At 41.2% G+C, this 21,042-nt stretch overlaps 2 protein-coding genes across 6 annotated transcripts in view; one reads left to right on the forward strand and one right to left on the reverse strand.

The window, feature by feature from the left end:
• Window positions 1-9,606, forward strand: part of LOC102292437 (serine/threonine-protein kinase Nek5) — a 33,853-nt gene extending 24,247 nt beyond the window's left edge. For 4 of the 5 annotated variants that reach the window (XM_042228945.1, XM_005943430.2, XM_005943431.2 and 1 more), the window contains 17 exons: window positions 39-93; window positions 355-468; window positions 849-935; window positions 1,496-1,592; window positions 2,720-2,832; window positions 3,172-3,230; window positions 4,085-4,249; window positions 5,207-5,285; window positions 5,543-5,656; window positions 5,812-5,892; window positions 6,044-6,145; window positions 7,139-7,219; window positions 7,411-7,506; window positions 7,761-7,935; window positions 8,036-8,146; window positions 8,249-8,387; window positions 9,220-9,606. In XM_042228945.1, the coding sequence (XP_042084879.1) occupies window positions 39-93; window positions 355-468; window positions 849-935; window positions 1,496-1,592; window positions 2,720-2,832; window positions 3,172-3,230; window positions 4,085-4,249; window positions 5,207-5,285; window positions 5,543-5,656; window positions 5,812-5,892; window positions 6,044-6,145; window positions 7,139-7,219; window positions 7,411-7,506; window positions 7,761-7,935; window positions 8,036-8,146; window positions 8,249-8,387; window positions 9,220-9,448 (1,897 nt within the window). In that variant the 3' untranslated portion in view covers window positions 9,449-9,606. The remainder of the gene's footprint in view (window positions 1-38; window positions 94-354; window positions 469-848; window positions 936-1,495; window positions 1,593-2,719; window positions 2,833-3,171; window positions 3,231-4,084; window positions 4,250-5,206; window positions 5,286-5,542; window positions 5,657-5,811; window positions 5,893-6,043; window positions 6,146-7,138; window positions 7,220-7,410; window positions 7,507-7,760; window positions 7,936-8,035; window positions 8,147-8,248; window positions 8,388-9,219) is intronic. The other variant, XM_042228946.1, reaches the window with a different exon arrangement.
• Window positions 9,607-10,107: 501 nt separating this feature from the next.
• Window positions 10,108-15,932, reverse strand: LOC102292946 (GDP-Man:Man(3)GlcNAc(2)-PP-Dol alpha-1,2-mannosyltransferase). Its single transcript, XM_042228948.1, is given in 7 exon segments — window positions 10,108-11,862; window positions 12,023-12,642; window positions 13,890-14,049; window positions 14,052-14,057; window positions 14,429-14,631; window positions 14,938-15,159; window positions 15,439-15,932. Coding segments are annotated over 7 exon segments (1,551 nt in total). The 5' UTR covers window positions 15,495-15,932; the 3' UTR covers window positions 10,108-11,578.
• Between the last annotated feature and the right edge of the window lie 5,110 nt (window positions 15,933-21,042).

Below are 21,042 nucleotides of genomic sequence, written 5' to 3' on the forward strand. Positions count from 1 at the left end.
TGTGTGTGTGTGTGTGTGTGTGTGTTTCCTTCCTGCAGGGATATCTGGTCTCTGGGGTGTGTCCTGTATGAACTCTGTACCCTAAAACATCCAGTAAGCTGCCCAACGCCCTGCACACCCAAAGCTGCTTCACACACTTAGCTTCACTAATGCTGTCTTAATGCTAACACTTACGCCAATGCTGGCCTCTGTGTAGGAGTGCAGTAAGAGAATCAGAATTAGACCGAATAGGAAACTGACACAGAATCTGTTTTGGTCGTCCAAAGTAGAGACATTTACATGAACTCTCTGTGTGCTGCATATATATATCCCATGGGGTATTTGTGTGTGCCTGTGTCGACTTGTCTCCTGCAGTTTGAGGCCAGCAGCTTGCGACAGCTTGTCAGTAAAATCTGCAGGGGGCGCTACAGCCCAGTACCCAGCCGCTACTCCTACGACCTACGCCTGCTGGTCACCCAGCTCTTTAAGGTCAGACACTCTCATGTCAGTTCCAGGTTTTTCATTTGGTCTGTGGATATGATAAACAAGTGTGCAAAACCAACAAGTATGAACACGAAGCTGGACTTTTGACTCAGACTTAATTAGTAATGAGTCAGACTGTAATTAGCAGAGAGTAGAACAACTGCTCCTTTGGGCTAATATCTGAAGTGGTTTGGTCATGCGACCAGGATGTCACTTTGGAGAAAAAGCAGGTAGTCTGGATGCTTCCTACAGGAAAGAGACTGCATTGGTATACCGAGATGGTGCGTCTTTGCTAAAAATACCTTTGGATCTCCCAGGAAGCGCTGAGTTTTTACTTTAATTGTGCATACACATGAAAGCAAACATTTTTTTTCTTTCCTTTTTAGGTCAACCCACGAGACCGTCCCTCAGTCACTTCAGTCCTCCGACGTCCTATTTTGGAGAAACATATCAGCAAACACCTGGATACTCAGGTTTGCAATCGGATTGGTTCACAGATTATTGATGTCATCAAATCGTCTCAGTAAAAGGAAATTGTTCATGTTTACAACATAAAAAAGATAGTTTAGGAATAAGATAATATTAGCACTGTCACTAATTCATGAAACAAAATCAAACACATAAACCAATCAATCAATCAATCAATCAAGATCATACAAACACAGCAAACAAATTTCTTAAAAAATAGTACTATATGGGCATAATACTAAACAACTACTTAGTTATAAATATTTTAAAATATTTTTTCAGTGCCTAATATATTTGTCCATCAGATTGAAACATTACTAAATATTAATTGAGATTAATTGAGATTTTAGATAATTCAGATTTCAGGAATTGTTTTGTTTTTCAGACAGGACTTCACGGGGCATGAATTCAAACAAATCTCACATTACATGAAATGATATAGTGTGTTAGTTCAAATGTTTGTAAATTCCAGGTATTGACTTGGTCATAAAAATCTCTGACAGATAAATACATATATGAATGTGCAGGTTTGCTTCTGTTTTTGTGATTTCTTGTGTGTGAGCAGGTGATGCAAGAGGAGTTTAGCCACACCGTGTTGCATAGAAACAAAGCTGTGGGGTCTCAACCAGTTAAAACAAGAGCGGGAGCAGCAAACACACAAGGTGCAGCTGGACTTACAATACAAAATTTTAAATTACTTGGAAGGCAGCTTTTTCCCTCACACATCTCCTGGAAAACATGCATTGATTTTTTTTCCCCTTCTGATTTAGGTTCTGTCAGTATCTTCTGCCTATTCTATTCCTAGACTGTGTCCATGATGTTGAGGTCAAGACTCCTTACGGCCCAGACCATCTGCTGCAATACTTCTGCTTGTACTTCTTTTTCTGTTGTGTTGCTCAAGATAGTTCATTATGACTTGGACCATGTTGTTATGGTGCAGAGCGAATTCAGGGGCTTCAGATGTTAGTCTGATGTGTTTATTGATGGTTATATGTTTTAATTTACTTTCAAAATAATTTAAAGTACATAAAGCATACCCGTAGGGATGCCTCTGTATGCTGTGTGCACATATCAAACATATTTCCCTGTGGTGTCTTTCCAGTCACTGTCTATGATGCAGGAGTGTTTTTTTCCAAAACTTTTTGCATTACTTTTTATAGTACAAGCACTAAGAGTTGTATTAGATAAACATCAGCAGAGCCTTCAGGTATAAGAGCAGTAAGAGAATCTCTTAATAATTTCAGTTCTGTTCTGAGTCTTCAATTGTGTATACTGTAGTGACACCCAGTGGTAGCTTACCCACACCACGACTGTCCTTCAACACATCTGATAAGCTGCAGGGAAACTCCTGTCCGCTCGTATCACTTCAGTAACTGTTGGGGAAGATCTGGAACCTGATTGGACTAAATGTAATCACCTTACATCCTGGCTCACATTGTGTTTTGATAACATCAGCGCACAGCCCAAGCACAAATCACTGAGGGGGTGTTTATTTTCACTTTCTCCTTCACAATGGTTACCTAACTTATTTGTCTCAACACTTGCACATTATTTTTACCTGTTGTGTGAGTGGTTTAGTCTTTTTCTTTTAATCAAAAAAGCAGTGCATGAAAAACTGCATGCACTGTCAAAGCAGTAACCCCCCCCCACTGTATGCACGTATAAACCTACATTTATGTCATGTGTGAAAGTGACACATTAAAAACACAGAAACCAAGAAAAGTGCTCACAGACAGCAAAAAACAGCCCACTCCTTGTTATTCTAACTCAAGATTCTCATGTTTTCCAGGTAAGATTCAGAAGGCTAGAGTAGCCGAGAGGCCGGGGAATGCCAACAAGCGAGTGCCTGCTAGACCAGATTGGAAAGTCCCTCTCAAAGCCTACACACCCACCCACCATAAAGTAATAACATGGAAACAATATCCACAGTTTCACTGATTACCACCATAAAAAAGTAACTTTGTAAGTTTCAGCAGTTAATGACTTGCTTGACTTGCTAGCTTATTTTTAACTACTGTACCTCCAGTGGTGTGGAACTGCTGTACTTAGCTAGTAGGTGCTTTTTCAGATTTGGAGTAGAGCTCGTATCACCCAAGCATGATTTTTGCTTTACTGGAATTCTTTGTTCTTTTAACAAAGCTGCAGTAAAGCAATGGAAGCACAGCTCAGTCAGTATAATACAGTTCTTTAGTTTTTCTTGTATTTCTGTTGTATTAATACTGCATTTGTTTGTAATTGCAGCCTCCTCAACGTAGAGAAGCACAACTAGCAGCCAATAGAGAGTTTCCAGGGATCCAAAGGTTTGCTCAGAATGATGTGAACGGATAGTAACTCCTTTGGTCCTATTCCCGCCTGATATTGACACTTCTGTTTACAGCTGTGTAACCTGACCAGCTTTAAGTGCATCTTATTTCAAGATGATCTGTAAAAAAAATTAGAGCTTATAATAGCTAGCCGCAGCCTCATATGAACATGACATATTACATCCATCTACCCTTTTTCTGCTTATCCAGTTCAAGTTTGGGTTGGGGTACTGGGGAGCCCATCCCAGCTTCATACAGTGAGAGCTGGGGTACATCCTGGACAGGTCATCAGTCTGTCACAGGGCTAATACAGAGAGACAGACAACCATTCACTTTCACATTCACATGTATGGCCAGTTTAGCATCACTAATTAGCCTAACCCCAAGAATGTTTTTAGACTGTGGGAAGAAGCCGGAGTTCCCAGGGAAAACCCACACAGACACGGGAAAGCATGCAACCTCTGCACAGAAAGTCCCCAGACTGGATTTGAACATAGACAAATTACACCATGTCATTACGTATTTAACTAAAATTAAGCCAAAATGCAGAAGCAGTGTATGACAAAGTAGACCCTTAGCTGATGCAGAGGGAATTAAGTGGGTAAGTAGCAGCCATGTGCTGCTAATCAAATGTGCTTGATTTAAATGATCATCATCAAGTCTCCAGAGCTCATCAAGTTATGTCCTGATATGTAAAACCTTAGAATTGAAAGGATGTACTTTCTTATACCTCTATTGTATGTTTCTTATCATTCATACAGATACAGATCTCAGGTTTGGTTAATCAACCATTAGCTTCACTTAATGATGATGGTTTATCATGCATGTATAATATGTAATATTAATTACAGGTTTAATGGTCAGCAGCCTGTCAGCCATTACCAGCATTACCACGCCCAGTTGGATGCCTTTCAGAGGAGGAACAAAGAGGATGTTCTTCCTCTTCCTCCTGTGGAAAGACCAAAGGAGCAATGTGAAGACCAAGCTGCTCCTTGTTCTGTGGAACCATATCAGCTGTGAGTGACCAAAGACCAGTACACCTGTAACTAACAATTATTCAGGAAACAGTTTCTGTAAAAACTTTAAATTAAATCAACCAATAAAAACAATAGGATAGAAAGTACATCCAGCTATCATTACAGTAGCATAGCTGTCAATTGAGTTCCTCTTCATTAATGGATGATTTGTTTCAGCTGTACATACAGCCATTAAAGGTTCTTTTTAAGTAGTTAAATGGGATAAAACAGTAATATACCATAAACATATCTTTACATTAAACATACTTTGTGTGTTCACACCTCACACATTCAGTTATTGGGCAAAATGTTTAGCATTTCTACACTTTGATCTGAAAACACTCGTGTGTTGTGGCCATTGATGGAGGTTTTTTGCAAACAGTTTTTCTGTCAGGTGGGTTGAGCTTTGCTTTGCTCACTGTTGCACATGCACACTAGTCTTTGTCACCGTCCTAATTCTAAAAATCTTTTATTACAGAAATAAAAAGATAAATTTTTTTATATCTTCTTGGTTAGCTCTGATTCCCTAGCATCAGGGAAAAGTCTCCAAAACTAGACCAGCCTTCATCCAGTCGACCATAAATTTGGAACTGCACTCATACCAGGACCTAGCAACACACTTTATTTAAATAGCAGCGACTCTTAAAAACAGTCAGCAGCTGTTCAGCTTTCAAGTAGATCAGAGTTTTTTGCAAGGGAGAAGAACGGTCCTGCCCTGTCTTCCTGTTCTCACCCCAACAGGTCATGATAGATGCCCTGAGCCTAGTTCTTCCTGTTAAAAGGGAGTTTTCCCTCCCACTGTCGGCAAGACAGTGATCTAATTGTTGGTGTTTTCTCTGTATCATTGTAGGGTCTTTACCTTCAATATAAAATACCTTGAAGCACCTGTTCAGTGATTTTGCGCTATATAAATACAATTGAATTGAACTAAAGTAACAGTTAATCTTCTTCTGTCAGTGTGGCTGCCGCTCGAAATGAATACCTGCAGAGAAGACAGGAGGCCAACGACTACAAGCTGAGAGCAGAGAAACAGCTGGTAGGACTAAGCTCTGTGCCTCCACACACTGTTGCTGGAATATCTGCTCTTCTATTGGTGTATTAACTATAAGCGGAGCTGTAGTGTTGTGGTTAGTGTAGTGGAACACAAGTACATCAAAACTGTTCACTATTAAACTGTACTAATGCACAGTAGAGTTTATTACCTGTAAGACTATACTGTAAGAAATGAAAGTGGCACAGTTTTCACAACGATTAGCCACTTTTACCTTTAGCCTTTGCTTTTCTGTTGTTCAGGGTCTGCGTCCATGTACAGCTGAGCGCAACAGCAAGCCTGGTGGTCAAGAGCAGGAGGTGGGCAAACCTGAACACCAACATATGCCTTTGGACAAGAGACAAGGGGGTCAGCAGGTGGGACACACTCACAAGACACAACAGCCATTAAAGTGAGCAGTTATGTTTAGTATCTAAATGAAGGACAAAAATGTGTTTACAGAAATAAAGAAATGCAGAAAAACTCTCCTAGGAATGTTTTCTAGTAGCTTTTAGAGTGTGTGTGGTTGCAGGAGTACCTGCGTCAGCTCGATCTCATTAGACAGCAATATCACCTGGAGATGAAACAGATGAGGATGAGAGCTGAAGCAGAGGTACGTACAAACTCCTGAACTCTTGAACTTACCCTTTTACACTTTGGGTCACTTCAAAGGTTGAATCAACCTTCTGCAGAAAATACACATAATAGCAACTCTCAGTCAATAATGAAGAGCATTAACATATTTTCATCCTGTCATGTTTCAGGCCAGGCCACAACACAAACTCGAGACCTTTGTGTTGGAGCAATCCAAGGACATAGAACCATCTGTCGACAACAAAGAGCCCCAGGAAGCAGCACCTGCACTGGTGAAATAGATTACTGGATAGGAATCACAAATACTTTCTTCATATTGATGATATTTTAGTAATATAGAGCAATTTTCTAAAGCTAATTTAATTTCTTTCAGAGGCCAGTTACGAATTTTCTGCTTTCCTGTAGAGTGATATTTGCAGTGCAGCGCCCCTCTTTTACTCATATATGCAAACCTCCAGAGAGGAAAAGGGGCAAGGCTTTATATTTATTCAGACCAGCAACAAACACTTCATAAATATGTGAAAATATCTCTGTAACATGTTCTGCACCATCATGGACTGCAGGCTCTAACTTGTGAATGCAGTGTATGATGGTCAAGTTAGGGTTGGTCTTTCCACTGACCGTTCCTCTCTAACAGCCCATCACAGCAGCGTCGCCATCAGCTGCCAAACTAACACACTGTAGCCTTTCTTCACATCAAGGCTTTGTAACTGCAGGATGTGAGACAACAGACACCGTGCATAACTGAATGAATACAATGGAATGAAATACGAGACTATAGATCTCACCTTTTTAGGGAATGCTGATGTAGATGACCAGGCATGCGTTGGACACCCACTGGAAATATTTGTATTGAATGTCCTGTAAAATGTGACACTCTAAATCTTTTTATTTTATTTTTAATATTAATAATGTAATAGTTTTGACTCTGAAACAACAAGTTGGAACAGAACAGAATCCAGATTGTTCACGTCTATGCAATATCATTTCAACTATCAAAGCATTGCCAGTGCACAAAGTGTTGTTTGTACTGTAGATCGATTAAAGGTGCATTCTCCTTGCAAATCACACCCTGTGGCTGCATGGCATATACCTGTATTATCTTCACGAACTATTACAACCCTATAACCATACTCTGACAGTATATTCTGCTTTATTTTTTAAAGCAATCACTGTAGTGTTTGCACACATATTTAGGGATACAATATTCATTCTACAGAAGAATTCATGATAACTGTAGTTTTCTCTGTGTCTGGTTTCTGCAGGATGTTGAAGCAGCTCTGAGGCAGATCAGAGAGGAGAACAGAGACCAGATGAGAGCTTTGGAGAGAAAACACAAAGACAAAGTGAGTTTATACCAACAAAAACAATTCTGCAGAGGTTTAGTCCAGTAATTCTACTTGTATACCTGCATTCAAACTTTTTGAATATTGAAGACCTTTCCAGATTCAACAGTGGCATTTAAGTTGTTGACACATCTGAAGCACTGAAGACTACTGTATCTTTTGCTCTTTTTGGGGGTTTGTGACGTCTACAGAGGGGAATCATGTTTGAGATCCGATTAGATAATGAAAAGCTAAGGGAAGACGAGGAGGAGGAGAAAGAAGAGGAAGGAAGAAAACAGGATGACCAGGTGAGAGACAGAAGATATCATCATCATCATCATCATCATCACCTTTATTTATAAAGCACTTTAAAACAACCACAGCTGACACAAAGTGCTGTACATAGGAACTATATAATAAAATTACACAAGATATCAATCAAAGCCAAATAAAAGAAAAGGTGAAATAATTAATTAAATAAATATAAATATAATAAATATAGTCTTTAGTATCTTTCTAACTGCCAATCTTCTTCTCACTCTTACGTTCCTTTTCCATGCAGGAAGTGGATCCACTGAATCGAACTCTGTCCTTCCAGGAAGGAGCACAGCTGAAGCTCAAGGATTGGCTACAGGGGAGGAGGGGGTGGAGCAACAGGACTCCTCAGACTTTGCTGAACGCGCTCGGCAACATGGACATCAACTCAGTCTACAACACGGCGGTCGAGGCTGGACAAGGTGCAGCATACCCACAGAACAGCTGGGTGGTGATGCTCAAAATGTTTATTACAATTAGTCGGTTTTTGCTTCTCTGAATAATGTCGATCTATTGGACAAGGTGAGGAAGTGGCAGGTCGTAGGCAGTGGATTGACGAGCCCCCTAACACCCTGCTGAGAGCTCTGGCTCAGGCTGAGCTCACATCATCAACTCTAGATTCAGTGGCCACAGGTGAGACATCACACACTCACATCTGATGGGTGTTGAAACCAGCAGTGTAAAGGGTAAATGTGCTGTTCTCAGTGGTCCTGGAATGTCTTTAATGTGAAAAAGATTTAGAGACACAGCAGGACGGAACAGAGGAGGAAATTAACCCGGACAAGGAGGAAGAAAGGGATGGTGAAGGAGAGGAGGAGTCTGATGTGGAGATGGATGAAGAGCGTCTGGAGCCGAGGTCAGATGATGATGACACGTAAGTCAACACTTCCTTCTGTTCACATTCTAAATATACTGCGTATTTTTACTCCATGCTGCCACAGTGAGCTGAACCAGATGGAGTTACAGTTATCAGATATCAGTTTATTACAGTATTGTACAGAAATTAGAGCAGGGGTCCCCAATCTCAGTCCACGAGGGCCGATGTCCTGCAGGTTTTAGATGTGTCCTTGATCCATCACAGCTGATTTAAATGGATAAATTACCTTCTCAACATGTCTTGAAGTTCTCCAGAGGCCTGGTAATGAACTAATCATGTGATTCAGGTGTGTTGACCCAGGGTGAGATCTAAAACCTGCAGGGACACCGGCCCTCGTGGACTGGGATTGGGGACCCCTGAATTAGAGGATTAAATGAAAGAGAATCAGATTGTCAACTATAACTTTGGACACATTAGTCAAATTCCAGAAGAATTTAGTGAAAAAATGCACCAAAAATTGCTCGTCAGTGTTGCTCGTCATGTAACAGCGCGGAGCTTTACATGTCTCTGAATTTCAGAGGGGGGGAATAGAACAATACCAGATATATAAGATATGAATGTATTATAGACAACAAAGTTACTTTTTACATTGAGCAATGATTTTTGCAATGCTTCATATTTTTAGTCACATTTCTACACAGAGGTTGAGCCACAATGTGCAGCGAGTCGAAAAGCCTCTACCCGTCTTTACTCAGCAGTGTACACACACCCAGAATTCTGCAACATCACAAATCTTACTTAATTACATCAAACATTTTGCTCAATGTGTGTTTGTTTTTAAACTCTTACATGTCATTAAGTGTTAATTTTTTCCACTCTTTCTCATTAGGAACTTTGAGGAGTCAGAGGATGAGCTGAGAGAAGCAGTTGCAGACTCCATGAGGAACCTGTTTGTCATGGAGGACACGAGCTCAGACGAAAAGGAGCAGGAACGCGAACCACTAGCTGATAGGATGGAGGAGGAGATGGATGAAGGTGCAGTGAGCTCTGGAGATCCTCAACAAATCCAAGCAGAGGTCCAGAATTCAAGTGAAGAAGCTCAAGGTATTTCCTGCTGAGCCTGAGTCCCACAGACAACATACCACAGCTTCAAACGAGCAGCCTCAGACTCCTTAACCGCCTGCAAACTTTAACATTTTGATTTTGTGAGAGTTGGACAAAAATGTAAGAGTAACTGGAATCTGATAATAAAAAGTGATTGTTTTCATGATGTGAATACATGACTCTGTGAAGGATTGTTGTTAATTTAGGTTGTTTATCTGGCGTAACCACAAGTCACACTTTCTAAGTTATCTTTAACCTATTCCAGTAAATAGCCCAGTGGAATAAGATGTTAAGCCTGAATAATGTGCAGTTACATGAATGTGTGTGTGAGGAAACATACACTATTAAAAGCACAAGAGTTTTTGTGAAATTTAAGGCACTTTGGCTTGTAAGAGGGGAAAAACACTACTAAATTAATACAAATGGGAATTATCGGACACTCCATGATACTATAATATGACATTATTTCACTGACATGTTATTGGTTGATGGTGATGGACCGCAGGACTCAGCTAAGCAGCTAAACTGGCTTCATAGTACAGGTCTCATATGTGACATTTAACAGATGAGTTTTTAATCATGTTTGGTAATGTTTTACTTTTGCGCACGATATCTCGTCTCATTTATTTCATGTGTGTTTTTTTTACAACAGGCTGGCAGCACACAACAAATCTCAAGTGTTTCGTTTATTGCAGCATTATTTAATTTAATTGCAGTTTGCAAGTGAAACAAACTCCAAACAGCCTTTTTACATGGACAGACTTAAATAGTTCTAATTCATCTTTAAAAATAAAGGTTAGTCAGCCTTTTACATATAATAATATTTCCATGCCTGGACCTCATCACAAACAGGAATACAACAGCTGAAAAAACATTTAAATTAAGAGTGCTTTGGCCATGGTTTAAAACCACAAACCTGTGGGTTTAAGTGCTTCTTGTGCACACAGAAAGCGTTACAAGAAATTCTTCATCAGACAACATTTCCACCCTTCCCTTCAAGTACATTTACAAGCATGTTGCTAACATCACGCCACTGCAAAAAATAAAATCAAACTATATCAGTATTAACTGGACATAAATCACTTCTACACGCTTAAAAGTGTTGGAGCTTGGAATGTCACTCTCCCCGCAATATTAAATTATTTAACAAAATACATTTTGAGAAACGTGAGTGTTCCTGTGGTCTTTCTCACGATCAGTTTTCTCTCCAGCACAGAGATGCAGCAAGTGTGGCTTAGCTTAGCACGAACACAGAAGCCTTAGCTCCACCAACAGTGAAAGCTCTTTAGAGCTGTTGGATTTGCATGTGTCTTGTGAGTTTTATCTACCAGATTCGATCTGTATTTTTAGTTTACTAATCACAAAAGGTTGTTAGCACATATGGGGCGAAGCAGTTATGTGGATAACATCCAATCTGAAACTGTAAAGATATGAGGATGAAAATAAATCACAGGAATTAAACGTTCATCCGGGAATGTTAACATCTCTCTCATCTTTATGTGAGAACTCCGTTAATATTCTTTTTCATTGTTACCTAGCTTTACCTTCCGATGACCTCACTTTATTGTTGTCTTTTTTTTAGCTTTTATGAGTGTCCATTGTTGCACATCCTAACAAAACCCAGGTAATCTCCGGATTGCCTAAATTGTTCCTGGAGCAAATATGACAGAGAACATAAATAATAGCTATAATTATGAGATTAAAGAGGACATTTCCTGAACCTCAAGGTGTCTTGTAATTTTTTATGTAAAGTCATATGAACACATGACTCAGTTTGGAGGTGAACAGAATGTGATTTTTCACCCGATTTTTTCCCCCATCATCGTGCTTCCAGCTCTGCTGTCACTGAAGACTTTCACACAAGTTTGACAAACGCACAGTCCTACACTCTTTGTTGGTTTTGTTTATTCATCCCAATTATTTCTCTGGGTGTCCACCCCGAATGTGTCTTGATGATGTTGACTTGCTTTGTGAGATTATTATGCTGAAAATGATCCACCCCATCACACTTAAACCTTCAAGCTTAAGCCATTTTAAACATACACATGACCCTCACTGTTCAATCCTATATATGTGTGTAGCACTATTTAAAAGACCAACAACGTTCTGGTCCCTGGTGGACTCAGCACCTCATCTGTTTTAACTCATCGCTCTAGAGTACCCATCAGAGGCTCCATGGCAGCCAGGAAACAAGACTCAAACTCCTGGTCGGAAAATCGTTCCACAGAGTCCCTGGCGTTACGGCGCATTTCCAGTCGAGCGCCTGGTGACAACGACAGAATGGTTTCCATGGCAGCCGCATAGCTGTCCTCACTGTCAGCCAGGAAGCCCGTCTGCCTGCCTTCGTATGGCACCACGATGTCCAGCTTTGGACCTCCAGACTTGTGGGCAAGAATGATGGTGCCTGCGGCCATACACTCCACCACACCTGGAGACAAAGATGGAGGATTAATGTTCAGACCGGCTGATCTGATACAAAAGTCGTACTGTTAAGTTTTTCATTGGGTCATTTCTGTGGAAAACTGTGTAGTAAGTACTATTGAAAAAGAAATACTTTTTACGGTTTTAGTAACACATGCTGTCCTCACCGATGCCGAAGTGTTCATTCCACATTGTGTGCAGACCAATGGTGGCGTCCACCAGCTCTCTCTTCAGCTCCTCAAAGGGGATATTAAGTTTGAATTCGACATAGTCGGCGATGCCCAGCTCCTGACAGAGTCCCCGCAGCATCAACACCCTCTCCTCATCCTCCTGGTTCCTGCATCCGCCAATCAGCACCAGCCGTAGAGACTCTCTCCCCCCTGGGCCGTCCCCTTTCCTGTCTAGCAGTTTGCGAAATGCTCTGATCTGGAGCTGGTGATCCTTCTCTGGCCTGAACTGACCCACCGACACAATGGAGTGGCGCTTTCTGTCCCCTCTGCCGCCGTCCTCTTCTTCTCTTCCAAGCTCCTCCCAGCCCTCCATCTCGTCCTCGTCTTCCAGCGGGACATCTAGGAAGGCCCTGATGTCACAGGGAGGGTAGACGATGCTGGTGCGGCTCGGAGAGCGCCACAGAGCGAGGATGTGTCCCAGCGTCCAGGTGGAGTTCACCATAATGACGTCACTGCAGGAGCCGGCCAGGCCGTACAGCAGAGCAAAGCAGCAGTAGTACACCACCTTCAATGCACTCAGGATTGGGTTTCTTGAGATGAAATCAGCATTGTTGAATCTGAAATATAAAGACGAAGATGAAAGGTAAGGTTTTTGTTTTTTTTGGGCAAGAGTAATCACACAACAGAACATTTACAGGTCAAGATTGGATTAGCCTCAAATGCCTGGGACGCTTTCATACAGCACAACTGAATAGCTTAGGGCAAACCTAGTAACACACTCCACACTGAACACATCGTGTAGGTAGCAATTCTCTGTTTTCATTTTACAGAAAGGCTGGATGATTTTTTTTCAATTACTCTTTCTGTCCATGAGTACCACTCAAATTACAGGTAGCAATGAAATAAACTACTAACTCTTTTATGCTACGTCCACACCTACACGGGTATTTGTGAAAACGCAGCTGTTCCGTCCACAAGTAAACAGCGTTTCGAATCACTGAAAACTGCGATTTTTTTAAAACTCCTTTTTTGCGTTTAGTGTGGACGAGGAATACAGAGTTCCTCACGCAACGTCAAAGGTATGTACCTTTTTTCACGTCACGCTGTGCGCCACGTTATTGCTTACATGAGATGAATTGCAGAATGGCAGATAGAGACAAAATGTTAATCTGACTATCTGCAGGTTTTACACGCTTACATACACACACAGTTACTGTCCCTCCATTTAGAAAGGCAGAGGCGTCACGGTGTGATTATTTTACGTGTAGTTGTTTTTAGTTCCTGTGTAATAATATTCAACATTGCTATCAATACACTTCTCAAAAAGTGCCTCTCTGTGCAAAATGGGTTTAAAAACATAAACAGCTGTGGGATACTGTTTGAACCGGGGGAACAAATCGTGGCAGGATCAGCCTGATATTATTTGTATCCCACTGTAACTTTACTGTATAAAGAGCTAACATCTCCAAAATGTCAGGAGTAGTTAGTCATTACAACAAGTGTTTGTGAACTAAAAATCAAGAATGTGGGATACTGTTTGTCCGTGATTTGAACAGCCCAGCGCTGCTCCCGACGAAGGGAAAACCAATTCTGCAGGGGAGACCTACCTCGGCACTTGTGCAGGTGAAACCAAAGGGAAGATATGCTTCACCATATTTTCTAGTCTTTGGCTTAGAATGAAGTTGGTTTGGAAACATATTCAGCGATGCTTCATCTCCTGCTTTGCTTTGTGTGGGCGCCCCGTGCTAGCAGTGTCCAAGCTTTTCGTTTCCCCCCCTTTTCATCCGCAACCCCCCTGAATGGCGCCCCCACATTTGGGAAGGTCTGGTAATATAAATGGAGCTGTGTCTAAATGCACTTTTACCTTGGGTTCCTTTCTCTGACCACAGACAGCATGTCGGTGCTGACAGTGGGATAGTGAACGTAGCTTGCCACTTTACAGCCTCCCAGGTAGCGGAAGATTGGCAAGGTGAAGGCGTAGCCCATCGAGTCCACATACAGGTCAGGAACGAAGGCCGTCAGTGCTCCCACCCTAAAACACACACACACACACACACACACACACACACACACGACACACACACACACACACACACACACACACACACACTGCGTTTCCAGTACAACAGTTGCTGATCCCACAGAAAAGAATAAATTCAGTAAAATTAAAAACATATGATCCACAGCACTGGATCACATCTATATGAGGGAATCACATACACATCATGTGTTTCATGTTTGCAGAAACGTTAGCAAAATAGGGTGGAGACTACAATGAAAGCAAATGTTAGAAATATACATCATCTTGTTCCCATATATTAAATCAAAGAAAAAAAAAATCTTACTGTAATATAAATAAGTACTTGAATTTATTTAGTCTCTCCATTTTAGCCCAGATCTTACCCAGGAACATTGAGCCTGCGCTCTGACCCAGCAGGGTGAAGTGAGGGTAAGAGCTGGCCTCCACGAGTACACGGTGACGCAGGAAGACAAAGGTGACTGATCGAGGCAGCGTGATGTTGAATCGCTGCCGGGCTCCCTCCAGAATCTGCTCACCCGTCACTCCCTGGTCACCCGTATAAACCACAAAGGAGATGCCGGGATATCTGGGATAAAGGCAGAAACTCTACATTAGTGTTTAAACTTAGGGTTTATCTCTGTGGTCTGAGGGTCAGCTTATGTTTTTAAAAGCAGTCACTTGTACTATACTATTTGCTAGAGAGCAAAGAAGCTGATCTAATGGTCTCACTAGATGGTCTGTGGGTCTTGGAGACAATAGTAGAGGTAGTTTCAACCAAACATAGATGTGAAATCAAGGACAGAGCTGGAAGAGAAGTGACTTCCTCGCCAACCTACAAACAACAACAAACATGAAACATACTTTCCCTTAAAATTATTTTTAAATATTTTACCGGTGCATGAGGGCCCTCAGGGAGCACCAGAGGACCCGCTCCCCGCCTCCTCCCGCGTTACAGTAGGGGTGGAAGAAAGCCACCGCCGGGCCATCATCCTGAGCCCGACGGGCCTTGCGGCGCCCCTGCAGCCACATGCGGACCCCCAAAAGGAGCAGAAGGAGGACGAGGGTCAGGATCAGGCTCAGGTAGAGGCATGGCACCAGCAGCGACCACAGCAGCCTGCGGAGGGACGGAAAAAAGAGGACTGGCAATGTGTGACACTAAAAACAAGCTCTACTCAAGATAATTATTAATCTGTTACTATCGTTACCACCGGACAGGCGACAGTAAATCTGTTATTACTGTTGATTAGGCTAATGATAAGTCAGCTAGCTGCTAGTTAAGCTAAAGTTAGCTTGTCGCGTGTCTCAACAATACTTTTCCTGTTTGTTTGGGGGGTTTAGCACCAGCTCTTTGTACACCATTTTATCACTGAACTGCAAATAAAGCAACACATACCTCATTAAATCGCAAAAACACAGAGATAAGTGGTGGTGGTGGTTGTCGTGTCCCATTTTGACAACACAACTCCGTGACACTAGCGGAAGTAACTGTCAGCTGCCGGAGTTCACCGACTGTGATTGGTTCAGCCTTTGTTTACGTACACGTCATCGACACGTGACTTTCCTGAGTAGCAACGGAGGTCAGAGGAGGGGAGTTTGCGCGGGTATAATGAATGTACCATTAAACACTGGGTGGTGAACTTTGAGTTCATATTTTGGGAGTAAAGAGGGACTCGCTTCTCCCTGAGGGAAACTGTGAAGAGTGCCCGCAAACGAGAAACCATTAAAGTTGTCCTTCAAAGTAAAAGTCGCACCTGTTGGAAATTTGTTAGGTGCAGGAGTTAGGCACAACTTTTATTCTGAAGGCAAATATCATTTTCCTGTTTATGATACACTTCAAAGTTTCATTAAAGCTGGGAGAGCAGTCGGTAGAGCTGTGCGATACTGCAGATGTTAGAATCGATCCAATACCAAGTAACTACAGGGCTAGTATTGGCAATAACAATACCAATACTTTTAACTTAGAAAGGCAGCTTATGTAGACCAGATAAATATAAATATAAATCAGTATTTCTAAATTCTGAACACAATTTAATGACCACTAAATCACTGTGATTACTCATTCTACAGTTATTTCTACAATAATTTGTTAGATCAAAAGAGAGAATTTTTTTTTTTTTACTAGATGTTACAGCACACAAATTTCATAGTGTGTGTTTGATTTGTATTTTTTAATTTACCCCAAAAATTAATTATTTACAAAATTCAGTGGGCTATATATTGAACTTGATTTTAGAGTATTGATTGGAGTATCAATGCCAGCGGTGTAATTTCCAGGGGGGTAAGGGGGGTCATCTGGAATCATCTGGGAATTTACCCAAATTTATTTATTTATTTAGGCAGAGATTTAGAGACATTAAAGCTATTCTATAGTATAATGTATTATATATAATATTGATACTTTAACTTATCACTATTGCAAATAATATTTCTTACTCTTCTTACTGTTGTGGAACAACTGTGACCATGCTGTTTCCTCTGGGATTAACAAAATATTTCTGACTCTGATTCTGAACAGGCTAACTCAGCAACTCCAAAAGGTGCGAAAGAGCACAGAAGACAGCTAAAGGGGATGATTGGAGAATTTCTCCCTTGATTAAGAACAAAACCTTCAAACAAGCAGACAGAGAAGCAGTAAAGGCCTGCCAGAGCATCTCAAGGGAGGAAACACAGATTTGATTGGGTGTTGCATTCAAAACCAGGAGCGTCTTCCTGTGTCTGTAGAAAAAATATGAACCAATCTGGTGACAATCATACTGTATGATTATATAATGGATAATAGGTACCTGCTGTTGACACGGGAAACATGCTGTGTTTCTGTGTTTTGTTGCTTTGTGTGAAGGAATGTAATGCTTTCACTAATCTACTGCTTTAATGATTTCACATTTATCTTACATTATTATTATTGGAGGACCATAAAATTCACAGCGTTCTGCTGTAGGTGCTTCAGGACCATACAGTAGTAGAATCTCACACTGATGATCTCTCCCTATATGCTCCCAGTCATGCTTCTGACTTGTTCTGCTTCCTTCTGGCCACTGCAGACTTTTTCGTTTTCAGGATTCAAGCCAGAGATCTCAGTCTCATTACCAGTGATGCTCCTCCACACTGAACTAGGTCAGTTTGCAAAAGAAACCCATGTTTCCATGCTGCGCAAGTTTGAAGCCCACGAGTGCAGCTAAAATGAAAGTGGTCAAGAGATGCACAAGGAGCCAACCTGGAAAGGGAGATATCAAATTTAAATCAGGTATGGTTTTTGATATTTATAATCAGAGTCCTGGAAGTCGTACGATACTTGTTACCTTCCAGGTTTAGATCTTACATGAAAACAACCTGTGTATAAAATCTGACACTACTACAGGCTGAACAGAATGTCTTAAAGAGAAACCAGTGTCTTCACCTACAACTGTAGTATGTAGTATGAACTGTCAGTTGATTATGAATGCATATTAGTGTTTACCAGCTGGGTGTAGAGTACGTTCTGAATGTAGCAAAGAGTTGCTAATGTGATACTAACAGGCAATGGGATATTGTGCCTGAAAGTCCAATTTTTTCTAGCGAGGTCAGACCTGAGGCGACACAGGCTTCATAAAACTTGTTAGAAACACGAAGCGCCTCTACTGAAGAGGTTCAGTAGGCTTACTCTGTGAGACATTTCCAGGGGAATCCCAGTGTGATAGTGGTGATGAGATAAGAGGGAGCTTTTAAGTCAGATAAGGCAAATATAGACTATTAATCAAACACATATTGTTCATTTTACAGTATAAAGTGTTAATTTGGGGCACCGTGAACAAATTTGACTCCCTGGTGGGTGAAGTAGTCTGGGCCTACTTATGAAAGGTGCAGTATTCAAATCCATCAGAATATTAGTGCAAATACAACGTCATGATGTAAGCTGGAAGCACAAACAGCACAAAGGTTAGGACTATTCCTGGTTATGGACTATGAGCCTCTGTTGGTTCGCTGCATGTTTATCCAAGATCAGTCCATATTATATGATGCAAATTAGCCTTTTTTGATAAACATTTAGTAAATAGTACCCCAATTAACAAAACATGATTAATCAATAGTTTATGTTGGTGATTTTTCCTGTAGGTAAAATCTCTGGGGTCCGAGCCGAGCATCTTTGCAGTTATAATTTAGCAAAACAGCAACTTTAGTTAGTTACTAGCAACCGACACCTTCTCAGATCAGGATAACAGGAAGCGACACATTGCAATGACACTTGACTTTGAGTTTTTTGTTTTTTGGAGGAGTGGGGGTAGGGTGTTTGCAGTAGTTTGCAGTGGAAGCCCTCAGTGACTCTGTTTGTGAGAAGGGTGCAAATGTGGCCCGAGGGCTGCTCCCGGACGCGGGTGTAAACCTGCTGCCTGACGGATCCCCTCAAACCTGCCCCACTCACATTCAGAGGTGTCAAAGCACCTGCTGCCATGTAGGAGACAAAAAGCAATGTCGCTCATGCTTGAGTAGATTCAAAAATACCAGCTGTGTGCACCCCACAGTGATCAAAAACCAACATTTACTGTGCCCCTCCTGCACTGCAGCCTGTGAACAAGCAAAACCAGGTTGTACATTCATACAAATGCAAAAATTACTTGTGACTTAGGATCTGTAAATATGTGAAATTTCAAAGCCTTGCAGTTAATTTATGATTTATAAATGTATCTCATCTATTGAGTTCAAGAAATGAGCTCATTAAAACCTTTTTCTTTGCCTTCGTGTTGACACCAGCTGTTTCCTTGAGACAAGCAGCAGGTGGCACTAACTGTCCTGTCCAGTTTAGTTTCTCTGACATGAGAAAGGTCACAGTTTCTTTGTTGCTCCATATGGATCTGATGCTTTGGCTGATCTTCATTCCATGTATGAACTGAAAATGTGTATTAACCCCTTAGCAGTCCTATTAGTCCCCTAAACCATCCAATGTCCCGTGGGCGGTACGTCCGACTGCTAACAGTTTAATAAATGTGCATCTAAACACAAACAGCCTTTTCATAGCAGCTGTTCTGACATGTCAAGGCAGGAAAAGCTTCATCGCTTACTGGGACATTAAATAAAAGTGACTCATTAATGCTATTTATTTCATTGGTGTCTTCTCTGCTATGAAAGGGTAAAATAAAAATAAAGGTATGTTGAGAAAGAGGAACAGAACGTGCTCAGAGTTTAGACACAGATATTGCGCGGTGCACTTCCTGTTATTTACGCATCCAAGAGTCTACTTTAAAAAAATTACACATGGCTGCAGAAAATGCAGTTATTACAACACAATTTAACATTGATCATCTATCACTTCTTTCTTTTCTTCAACACCAGCCAGATGTTGACCTGACATCATTACCATGTGATGCTCCATTTTGGGTTGGATGTCACTGACTCACCAGATGACTTGAAATGATCCACTTAATGCTGCTCAGACCAGATTTGAGCAGCACTAAGTGATTCAGCAGTTTTGGTTTGAATTTAGACAACGACATTCGTTTTTTTTTTTTTTGGGGGGGGCCGCCCCGTGTAAAAGGAAGATTTATGTATGTGAGAATGTGCTCTGTTCCTCTTTTGTATTCCTCTGGTGACCACAGCCAACAGAAGGCCATTTCTTTTTTCAAGAGAGTTTTCCACTTGACAATTTGTCCATTGAAAAAAACGTATGTATTTATAACAGCAGCAGTCAAATCACAACAACAGGCGCTTTGTATTATAAGGTAAAGGTCTTACAATAATACAGAGAAAAACCCAACAATCATATGAACCCCTTTGAACAAGCATGTGGTGACAGTGGGAAGGAAAAAGACAAAAGACACACTGTGGAAGAGAACCAGAGGTTAATAATAACTAACTAATGGTTAAATAATTGAAGTGACTACCAATGAGAGTGCAGAATACCATTGATTGACCTATAACCAGGTAATAACATCTATCAAGGAAAGTAGTGCTGGTAACTAAATCAGATATAGTGCCCTTAAAGTTACTATGGCAATAAGCCAAACAGATAAGCTTCTGTAACAGTGTGGCCAGGCTTAGGGACCAGAACAACAGCAATTCTATCATTTTTATCACCAGAACATTATTAAAAGTTTGAGAAACATTAAAAATATGATTTAGTTAGCATTTACTATAGTCCTGAGTTGCTAAGAACCTAGCCTAGCAGAATAACACACTAAGGCTTAAAATGGCATGTTAGTTAAGTTATGCAAAAACACTTTAGTGGACATATTATGTACTCCAGTTCTGTTTGTAATTAGTCACATCTTAAAATAGATGGAAACAGTCAAGTGGTCACCAGGAGACCAGTGGGTGGCAGCATGTGGGCTCTTTGGAAAGTGTTTTTATAAGAACATCCCTCTATGGGCACAGCTACAAATAGCTACTACACGGCACTACTTTGCTTAAGTGACCCGTAGGAACAACCAGGATCAACCAGCTGTTTTCACAATTAGATAACAAACCACACATTCAGGGGTAACGCAGTCAGTGGGCTAGTGGAGTGATGAATCCATATTTTTAATATTTGGTTCAAACTATTACACAAATTATCTTGATGTATGCTCAATCATCCAGGTAAGTAAATCTCCAAAGGTTGATTCTGTTCATCTGGACGTGGCCTCCTTGACTCAGCGCTCAAACCAGCGTTCCTCCCTGTTCCTCCCCTCCCGCTGGTTTGAGCGCAGAGTCAAGGAGGCCATTTACATGAAAAGGGAAAGACCATCTCTGAATTGAGGAGGGGGCCTAAGGGTACATGTTTCGCCATCGTACAATGCTGTGATTGCAGCCATTCCCCAACTCTCTGTGAATGGTACTCATGGCCATTGATCAGTGGGCTTTGATCAGTGGTTGTTGATCAATGGTCATGAGAATTTGCATAATTATGATGAAGGAACTGACCTCCCAGCCCATTGTTCCTTCAGTGGGCTGGTTTCAGTCATTATGCAAATGTCACTGTTTATAAGATTGGGGAAACCTGCAGTCAGCTGAGACTGAAGAAGTCACTGGATGAGTGACGAAACGT

The sequence above is a fragment of the Haplochromis burtoni genome, unplaced genomic scaffold, assembly GCF_018398535.1.
Source record: "Haplochromis burtoni strain Fernald_Lab_line unplaced genomic scaffold, NCSU_Asbu1 Contig_370, whole genome shotgun sequence".
In the NCBI taxonomy this organism is placed as follows: Eukaryota; Metazoa; Chordata; class Actinopteri; order Cichliformes; family Cichlidae; genus Haplochromis; species Haplochromis burtoni.